A 10949-nucleotide genomic window follows, 5' to 3' on the forward strand; every position below is an offset into this window, starting at 1 on the left:
ACTGGAGCTCAATTAGTTCTAATTGAAACTGTTCTGGTGCCTCATCAACACTAACAAGTAAAAGGTTTGCGGAAAATAGAAAAACCATGCTCAAGGTTTTTAAAGTGTAAATCTTTCTCCGAACTCGCTCAATAAATTGGAAATTTTGTTATAGAATTTTTTGGTGTTGATATCACCATGACACTCAGGTGCGTCTTGCAGGGACTTCAGCGTTGGGAAATGTACAGTATTGCCTGCTGCTAGCTGGCGTTCAAAAATTTTAAATCTTCAGCTCAAAGCCACGCATAGTCATGTAAATCTGCCACTAATTTATTGCGACCTTACAGCCTTGTATTCAGGTAATGCAAGTGTTCTGCCATATCTACCATGAAAGCTAGATCTTGAACCCATCTTTTATCTTTTAGTTCCTGCACATCCCTTTCTTTATCATGCACAAATACCTTGTATTTCATTCTTTAATTCATAAAAGCACTTCAGCACGACTCCTCAGTGTGATATGGCAGAGTCCGCCCGTGAATGTAAAGTTCCTCCAATAAGGTGTTGAACTGGCTATGGTTCAGACTTCGCCCACGTATGAAGTTCACTGCCTTGATAACAGCACCCATGACATGATCCATCTTTAATGGCTTACTGCAGATCACTTCTCTGTGAATTATGAAATTAACATTGTTAATTTGATTATCTGAACTCACGCCAACTTTTCTACCAATTACTTGAGGTGCTACATCTGTAGCCAGACTCACAGTTTTCATCCAGTCAACACCTATTTTATCTAGTGCATCTACCAAATTCAAAATATATATGATCTCTGTTGTTGTTCCTTTCATTGGTACCAGTTCCACAAATTCTTCAGTTACCTGGATATTTTCATTTAAACCACGTATAAAAACTGCAAGTTATGCCGTGTCATTTCCGTACTTTCATCAATTGTTACAGAATATGCTACAAATTTAGTAACTTTTTCTTTGAGTTGACTTAAGATTTCCTGATAATTCTATCTGAAACTATATTTCTTGAGAGGCTTATGTTTGCAAAGGCTTGACTTTTTCAGGACAAATATCTTCTGTGGCCATTAAAATACATTTCTTCATAAAGTGCAATCCTATAACTTGCCCGAACTAGACTCTCACCGGCTTGACAAACACGTTTAATTAAAGACTGACTGTTCTAACTTCCTAACTTTTCCTTCATGCAACTTTCCACTATATTCATTATACTTCAAAGCATGAGCACGTGCGTAATGACTGCGAATGTTATATTCGTTTGCTACAGCTACATTTTGCTTATAAATAAACATGTTTGTTTTCCATTCACTACAGAAAAAATCCACTTTTCCTGCACCAGACGATTTTTTTTTTGTTAACAATTCTTTTCTTTGAAAACATGATGGAGGAGTTCAAAAATAATTTTGTATGAAATATTAATATATTGAATATGCGTAACGGTCCAGCATTCCAACTGACTCGAGGGACAAAACCAAACCAGCGCTGGTGCTCGAAGGCCAGGTGAAGCAAGAGCCTGCCGCACCACGTTCACATTTAATACGTACAGTAGAGTCCACGAGACGAAATGGCCATTGTTTAAAGCATGATATATATGTCTGACGTAAAAAGACAAAGAGCTATCTGATTTAAAACTATTAGTGATAAATCTAAAAGACGAAAGGCCGGGTTAAATTAATCATATACAGTACACACAAGGCAAGCCTACTGTAAAACTGGGGGGGGGGGGGCAAATGTGCTGCGGGCTGCATATAGGGCTGTGGCGGGCCGCGTGTGTGACATACCTGATTTAAACGATGCAAAGAACGGACGTCGGTCAATTCCTAGAAGAAATTGCAGATGGTTGAATGATGGTAGAACACTTGACATGGATACATTTTTGTGATAAAAAGAGCAAAGAATGTCTATGGATGTTATCTACTTTCTATATATAGATTTTTCAGTGGGCTGCTACGGAAGGTACCAGTGCTGAGGCTTAGGCCAAGCGATAGCACGCAGTCCGATATATATTCGGAGGGCTGTAGTCAAGGCATCCATCATCGATTTTATTTATTTATTTATTTATTCATTCGTTTATTTATTTATCTATTTTTTCTTACGAGCAACGGGCTACGCCCGATCCCGCTACGTGGGGACTCGGCTCTTCGGGCGAGCTCGCTTCGCTTGCAGCTAATCAGTTGTCTCCGTTGCTGTGACGTTACCGCTCTCGGTCAATTAGTCGTCTCCGTTGCCGTCACGTCACTACTCTCGGCCAATCAGTCGTCTCCGTTGCCGTCACGTCACCACTCAACTAATCAAGGGCCGGAGGTGAAGTGTCCTCTTGAGGGATTTCCGGCGGAAACGGGCAGATATGATTCTTTTTTCTCTTTATATTAGATGAGAGTTTGGCAAGTATTCCGGCTCCCCTGCTTGTGTGGAAATGGTAATTATAGAATATCAAAAGTGCAGAGGTAGAATGCTTTTAGATACTTAAGGCGGCGAACTTTAGACTGTTGAAGATGCAGTTGTTGCAATATAATGTAATGTAACGTAATGCGTAATTTATAACTACGTATTAACTACGCACATTCTCTAGTGCAGGAAGCAACATACGCCAATACGTCCATGCCACATTATATAATATATAATTATGTATTTCTATTTGTATCCGGCCCTACTTTTTCCTGTAACATCTTAGCATGTAGGCGTTCTATATGTATCCGTGTTCATAATGTAATTCTGTATATATTATATAGGTATGCCCTACGTAGATAGGTTAGATGTGGCAACTCTTTATGCCCGGACAGAGACGCGAGAGGCCTACGACTAGGGTCAGTAAGGAGTAAGCTGCTTGCGTTGATTGCTTGTAAATTACTTAGTAATACCAAATACCACGTAATCTCGACTTTTATTTACTCTATTCACACGCGTAATCATGGTGACCCACACCATAAAGACGAGGGTCAGGAAACGAGTATGTTCGAATATTGGAAGACTGCCGTGTGGGACATTGCCTGCTTTATGCAGTCATATTTTTTAGGACTTTAGTAACACTCCTACGGGCCAAGTCACTCAGTATTATTTTACTATTGAAGATTAGTCTAAAAAAATCATCACTTAATTTCTGCTATCCCTCCGGTCAGATGCTACCTTTCCTTTACCATTCCTACGACTCTATTCCTTCGGTGCGATATGTTGTCCCCAATGATAGAATCGCTGGTTATTTTTGACAAAATAAGAAAGGATTATGCTACCGAGTTGTATGTATGGAGTGTTTTCATAGCGTTATTTACAAAAGTGCATGGCGACATATTTTGAAGTGAACAAGCGGCATCAGTGTTCTTTAATTGACCCGTTTGTATACACGGAAATCCGTGTACACAGGATACAGTTATCCAAAGGTATGGACAAAATCTATTCCTACACAGAAGAGGGCTAGATTAATGGTTTCCAACCACACACCTCTCATATCCCACAAAATGACTTATAACTTCCTCAGAATTAAAAGGAAAATAAAGATGCATGTTTTAATTTTGTTATTGACCAAAGAATTCTGTTTGCAGTACTCATAAGCCAAGCATATTCTCTAATGTTATATCTAATGAGATACTTGATAATACAATTTAGTTACTGTATCTTGAATACATAGTTGAATGGTAGAGAGAACACAAGTTCTCTTCAATGAATTGCCTGTTTCTGTATACTTGGTCTTTGTAGCAACCAACATGGAAAATGTAGCTTCATAAAGAAAGGTAGATTCAAACATTGCTAGAATAAGAATCCAAGGATTCTGGCAATGAGATGGTGTAAAAAAGGAAAGTACATTACCTAGAATATCCGGATATTTTTTTCATCAGAGATGAATTCTAAACCAAGGAACTCATCATGAACTTTGTCCAAAATATCAACTATTACACAATTAAGTGGGTTTTTGGTGAATTCTCAGGTTACTATAACTCATCTACATCGAGAAACTGTATGGTGAAATTTGCTATTAGCTCAGTCAGATGAGTGATTATTATTTGTTTCTTACTCAAGACAACCATCACTAAGAACAGAATCGAAGTTAGCAAATCTAGCTGCATTATCTTCCATTCCCTATGTTAATTTGGTTTTCTTAGTCGAGGGTAATTATATTTTGGAAGTTGTGGAGAGATGAAAGAGGTGTTGGTGTTTTGTTGCCCAGGATCTGGCGTGAAGTCATTGCTGTGTATTTTTATTTATTTATTATTATTATTATTACTGCTTCTGACCCAGGGCAGTGGACAGGGTGCAGGGGTGACCCGTCATCTGGGAGGTGCTAAGATGGGAGGGAGTGTGGAAGGGTGTGGAGTGTTTTCGGGGATGAAATGGGTGGGAATGTTTTTGTGCCTTGTCCTTTTTGGCTACCCCCCTGGTAAGGGGGAAAAAAGCCTTGGTATATGTATGTATGTATGTATTATTATTATTATTTTTTTGGGTGGAGGGTGTAAATGGTTGTTCCAGGACATTCCAGCAGTGTGTGTGATGCAAGGAAACCCTAACAATGGCAAATGGGAAGGTCATTTTCTGTGGCCATGTGTGTGGTGGGAACAGCATGTTCATAAGCATGTTTGTGTTTTTTTAAACCATCAATTATGTTGATGTGAGGACAACCATAGATTATGTGAGCTTTGATCCTTTCATAGGGTTTTGCTTCAAGTGTCCTTGCCACACATTCAGGATTGCTGGTCAAAGGACTTGCAGAAAGTACTAAAAAGCCTACAGATGTTTGGTGGGATGACTAGGATAGGAAGGGACAGAAAAAGCAGCCAATGATAGCATGAAGTGAAAGTGGTGATGGAAATTAAAAATCGAACATATAAACATTGTAGAGCTGGTGAAACACATAAGAGGTACAGAAGGGAGTAAAAGCAAAATGCAAGGTGAGGAAGGCAATAAAAGCAGATGTAAATTCGGGAAAATGTTTGATGGAGAACTTTGGGTAAAAATGGAAGTGAAAATAGTGAATAGTTGAATCAGATAGAGAGAAGACATTAAGAGTGAAGATGGACAGCTGCTAAAGTTAAAGCAGTAAGAGAAACATGGGTAGAGTATTTTGGGGATTTGCTGTATGTTGTAAATATTAGGGAGAGTTTGGTTGTGGGAGTTGCCAGGAAAATGGCTGTGATGGGAGAGGAGGATAGGGCTATAGGGCAAGATGAGATACAAGAACCACTGAAAGATGAAAGTTGGCAAGGTAACTAAGTTAGACTGGTGGAATGCCTGATGAATGGAGCTGTTATAGTGGAATGTTTGGGGAGATTGTTTAATACATGCCTAAGAGAGGGAAGTGTACCAGAGAATATGCAACAAGTTTTTGGCAATTTAAAGACAATTTGTAAGAGCAAATGGATGGTAGTTACTTTGAGATTCTCTTTTCCTGGTTTGGGTAAAGGGATAATGATAGCTTCTCTCCTGGCAGTTGGGAAGGTATCTTCTGTTCATATTTGATTGAAGAGGATTAATATAAAGGATATAGGTGTTTTATGTCGGAGTTTGTTATCCAGATCCAGGGCAGAATTTACAGCTGGAGAAGAAAAGGTTGTGTTCTGCTTCTGTGAAGATAGTTGTCTTCAGGAGAGTGTGGTGTAAAGTCTGCAATTTGAGGTTAGTCCTTTTGAGACATGAATTTAGAAGGGATAAGGAGGGAGGGTCGTGGAAATGAAGAGGTGGGCCCAGCTTTGGGTGTGCTGTGCTTTGCTGCATTGCTTGACCTGGGCAGTGGGCAGGGGACAGTGATGACCCCTCATCCACTAGGAACTAAGATAGAAGGGAAATAGGGGGTGGATGGGAGTGGAATAGAGGGTAGGTGCATGCCTTGGCTATCTACCTTGGAAGGTAGAATCACATTGGTATACAGATTTTGGAGCTGTGATTTATGTGGGCCATGCTGTTGCCCATTGAATACCATGTTCAATTCATGAGTTTGATTACCAGGATCCACTGTGTGTTTCTTGCAAAGATTCCAGACAGCCCTGGGCTAAGCTAAAAAAAATGGCAGCTTCCCGCAACTGACAGGGCTTGTGTTCCCAGAGATTTCTCACTTCCTACTTCATGGCAGTGGGATGATTTATGTGGCTAGATGTTTGGATAGTGTGGAAATTGTTGAAATGTACATTTGCCATGAGCTTCATTGTGCTTCTTGCATTATTCATTGGGATTGGGATTTTTTTTTTTATCGTAAGAGGCGAGAAGAAAGGGACGGAGATGGGGACTAGGCATCCTTCTCCTTGTAGCCCCACAGGGGACATTCCTAAAAGAAAAAGTAAAGGCATAAGAGGGTCTGGGAGTTTTCCAACCAGCACCCTAAGGTTTGGGTCTTTTAATGTGCATGGATGTGGTACAGATGAGAGTAAAAGGGAAGAGATAGGTAGTATGTTTGTGAGAAGATGGATGTGTTGGCTTTGAGTGAAACTAAGTTGAAAGGGAAGGGTGAGTGTAAGTGGGAGGGTATCAGGAGTGAAGAGAGGGCGAGGGAGGGAAGGGGTGGCTATTCTAGCAAGTGAAGAGATAGGTAAACGTGTAGTGTAGTGGAAGGAGGTTTCCTCAAGGATAATGTGGATGAAGGTGAAACTGGGAAAGGAGATGTGGGTCTTTGTAAGTGCATATGGGCCTGGCAATGAGAAGAGTGTAGATGAAAGGGAGGCCTTTTGGATAGATTTAAATGAGTGCATAGATTTAGGGAGAAATGTCAATGTAATAGTACTGGGAGACCTTAATGCTAGGGTAGCAAATGGTCAAATTGATGGAGTGGTTGGGAAATGTGGAGTTCCAGGAAAGAATTGTAGTGGAGAGTTGATGGTGGAAATGTTCCTAGAAAGAGAGTTGATGATAGCAAATACAGTGTTTCGGAAGAAAGTCAAGCATAAGTACACATGGAAGAGGGTGGTGGATGGAAGGGCGGTAGATAGAGCGTTAATGGATTATGTAGTGGTAAATAGGATTATGATAGGAAGAGTTAAGGATGTACATGTGCTAAGGGGAGAGGGTGGGGGAATATCAGATAATTTTTTGGTGGAAGGTAAGTTGAGAGTGGAGGATAGATGGAGAAAGAGGAAAGGGACAAAAGGTAGGGAGGTTCTTAGAGTGAACTCCTTGAATGAAAAGGAAAAGGAGAAGGAGTACGAAAAGAAGCTGAAGGAGGAGTGGGAGGGAGTAAAGGATAGATCAGAGATGGGTGTGGAGGAGGAATGGGGATGGTTCAAGGAGGGAGTCTTAAAGTGTGCAAGGATGGTGTGTGGAACAAGAAGGCCAGGAGGAAATAGAAGGAAGGGTAGTGAATGGTGGGATGAGGAAACAAAGAAGGTTGTAGAAGAGAAGCAGTGAGCTTTCACAGATTGGTTACAAAATAGGACGAGGGAGTCATATGAGAGGTACAAAGAAAAGAGAAGTAAAGCAGGCAAAGAGGAGAGCAGATGTGAAATGGGGTAAGAGTATGACAGAAAATTTTGAAAGGAAAAAAAAAAAGATGTTTTGGAAAGAAATTGAGAGAGGAAGAGGAGGCAAATCAAGTAGAGAAGAAAAGGTAAAAGGTGCGGATGGAGAGATGATAATGGAAGAGAAGGCAGTAAGGGGAAGATGGGCAGAATATTTTAGGGAGTTGCTAAATGTGAAGGAGGATAGGGAAGGAAAGATAGCTGCAGTGGGAAATGCTAAGAAAATGACCATGATGAGTGAGGAAAATGGAGGAGAAATAAGGAAGGATGAAGTGAAGGCAGTTGTTAAGATGATGAAAGCAGGTAAGGCACCTGGTCTGGATGGATGCCATGCAGAATGTCTAAAAAAAGGAGGTACAGTGATGGTGGCCTGTCTGGTGAGGTTATTTAATGTTTGCTGGAGAAAGGGTAGAGTGCCGGAGGACTGGAGGAGTGCCTGTATAGTTCCACTTTACAAGGGAAAAGGGGACAAGTGTGAATGTAGTAGTTTCAGAGGGATTAGCTTGTTAAGTGTAGTTGGGAAGGCTTATGGGAGGATCTTGATTGAGAGGATTAGGAGAGGAACACGGAGTAATTGGTGAGGAACAGTGTGGATTTAGGATGGGTAGAGGTTGTGTAGATCAGATCTTTGTGGTAAGACATATGTGAGAAAGCTATAGGAAAGGGGAAGGATATTGTTTGGGCTTTTATGGATCTGGAAAAGGCTTACGATAGGGTAGACAGAAAGGCACTGTGGGAGGTTATGCAGATATACGGGATAGGAGGAAAGCTTCTAGGAGCTGTCAAGAGTTTTTATGAGAGTAGTAGACCTTGTGTCAGGATTAGAAATGGAGAGAGTGAGTGGTTCGAGGTAAAGGTGGGACTTTGTTAAGGATGCGTTATGTCGCCCTGGCTGTTCAACTTATACATGGATGGGGTAGTGCGACAGGTAAATGCAAGGGTGGTGGGTCAGGGATTGGAGATGGTTAAAGAAAATGGAGAAAAGTGGGAGGTCAGCCAGCTGTTGTTTGTGGACGACACTGCGCTTGTGACAGGATCGGAGGAGGGATTGAGGAAGTTGGTGACAGAGTTTGGGAGTGTGATAGAGGAAAGCTGAAGATAAATGTGGGTAAAAGTAAGGTGATGAGATGTACAAGGGAGGAAAGTGGCAGTAGACTGGAAGTGAGCATTAAGGGAGAGCGACTAGAGGAAGTGGATAGTTTTAGATACTTGGGTGCAAATGTGGCAGGAAAAGGTGAAGTGAAGGTGGAGGTAGAATGTAGATTGAGAGAAGCGAGTAAATGCCTTGGTGGATTAAAGAGTGTAATGAGGAATAAACATTTGGGAATGGATGCTAAGAGTTGACTGTATGAAGGAGTGATTGTGCCAACAGTACTGTATGGGGCAGAAACATGGAACATAAGAGAGGAAGAGAGGAGTTTTTGTGTGTTTGAGATGGGGGTTACTAGGATAGAGTGAGAAATGAGGAGGTGAGGAGGAGAACATGGGTGGAAAGGGAGTTGGGAGATAGGGTTGATGAAAGAGTATTAGGATGGTTTGGACACATGGAAAGAATGAGTGAAGAAAGACTAGTAAAAGAGGTATGGAAGGCAGATGTGGAGGGAGTGAACATGAGGGGACGTCCTAGGATGAGGTGAAGAGGGCTTTGGGGAAGAGGGGAATGTCTGTTGAGGAAGGACAGAAGACGGGTGAATGGAAAATGTTTGTGTATGGATGATGTGATGCATGAGGTGGAATGGGGGGTGAGGTAGTGTGTGCGAGCAAAATTTGACGCAGCCCGAAGGGATTTCTTCCCGTCTTCTCCTTTCATGCATGGGGGGACGGAGAGGGGGGGCCGCCGATTTAATGAAACGGCCTTGCTGTGGATTTGCAGTGTCTTGTGACACTGCTCCTGACCCAGGGCAGTGGACAAGGTGCAGGGATGACCCGTCATCCAGGAGGTGCTAAGATAAGAGGGAGGGTGGAGGGGTGTGGAGTGTATTCAGGGCTGGAATGGGTGGGAATGATTTTATGCCTTTTCCTTTTTGGCTACCCCCCTTGTAAGGGGGAAAAAGCCTTGGGATATGCTTTTTTTTTCTTTTAAGGTTGTACGATTTCTCTTCAAGCTGTGCCAAACTATTCTCACATAACCACCCTCCCATGTGTACTTGTACTTTGCTTAAAATTGAATTAGCTATCATCTCTCTAAACACAGCATATCTCCACCAATTTTTACCTGGCACTTCAAACTTCCCTACCACTCCATCAATTGGTTCATTCCCTACTCTGGTACTGGGATGTCCCAATACCACTACATTGACATTCTTCCGAAAACTCTTAATAATTATCAAAATTTATCCAAAAGTCTCCCTTCCCTCTACTCTTCTCATTGCCAAGACCAATTTTATCTTATCCACACTAACCTTAACATTCCTTTCACTCCACAAGCTTTCCTATCTCCTCACCCCTTCCCTGCTTCATCTGCTCCTTACTCCCAACACCCACCCCACCTCAATATCACCCCACCCTTTCACTTATGTAAACACTTCAATTTTCCTCCTCACAAATACACTGCCTCTCTCTCCACTTTTATTCTCATCTGTACCACACCCTACATACCTTAGGGTTCTAGATGGAAAATGCCTCAAGACCCTCTTATACCTAGACTTTTCATAGGAATATGGTTACAAAGCAGGATGCCTAGTCCCATCACCTCATCCTGTTTTAGCCACCTTTTATGACCTGAATGGGAAAACTCCATGGCAGTATTCTTTCTTCCCCCACCACAGACACAGAATTGGAAATATATACTCAAAGTGGTACAAAACAGTATCAAGAGGGGGCAGCATAACAGAGGTACAGTCACAATACAATAAATGCCATAGTTTCTCTAAGTAGATTTACTTTTTCAGAAAAATTATGTGGCTCTGGTCTGTAGGGGCACCCCATAAGGATTGGCTGCATGCTACCAAGTAATTTTGACCCACAACATTACAGCCATTACCCCAGTTCAGGAGCATCGTTTCAACCTATGGTGCAAGGCAGGGGACAGTAACAACCCTTCCCCACAGGGTGCAAAGGGCATTACATAGGCTTTTGTGCATACTTAATAGATGTGTGGTTTGACTTTGCCACTGCTTATTAAGGGGTTAAGGGACTTTGGCATGTGTACACATGTTATTGTTTGTGTCAGTTTAACTTGGCTGGGCTCGGCACACCAGCCAGATTAGGTCAAGAGGGAATATGAGGCATCTTTTCTAGCCTCCTCCCTGTGCCAAGTGAACAAAGTGTATCCTGAAAAGATTGATTGATTTATGAAATTTTTGGCTTGCAGGCCAAGTGCTGGGTATCCTGAAAAAGGCCACTTGTTCATGCAGGTTACCACCATGCTCTACTGCTCCTTCAGCAGTAGATCATACCCAGCAGTGAAGATTGCCACTAAGGACTTCCAGAGATCACATCCTATCCCACTATCACATATTGCAAGGGAATTTGTGGTTATTAACCACTTCGGTACGAGTCAAGGCGGAGG

At 41.8% G+C, this 10949-nt stretch overlaps 1 protein-coding gene across 1 annotated transcript; it reads right to left on the bottom strand.

Annotated features, from left to right (window-relative positions):
- Positions 1-473: 473 nt before the first annotated feature.
- LOC143032589 (general transcription factor II-I repeat domain-containing protein 2-like) lies at positions 474-827 on the bottom strand. Its single transcript, XM_076197456.1, has one exon. The coding sequence runs from the start codon at positions 825-827 to the stop codon at positions 474-476; it is 354 nt and encodes a 117-aa protein (XP_076053571.1).
- Positions 828-10949: the final 10122 nt, after the last annotated feature.

Source organism: Oratosquilla oratoria, chromosome 14 (genome assembly GCF_046742065.1).
Source record: "Oratosquilla oratoria isolate Oo_2021 chromosome 14, ASM4674206v1, whole genome shotgun sequence".
Lineage (NCBI taxonomy): Eukaryota > Metazoa > Arthropoda > Malacostraca > Stomatopoda > Squillidae > Oratosquilla > Oratosquilla oratoria.

Bases quoted from the DNA above. Each gene is read 5' to 3' on its own strand.
- LOC143032589 (XM_076197456.1), bottom strand. From the start codon at position 827: ATGAAAGGAACAACAACAGAGATCATATATATTTTGAATTTGGTAGAT.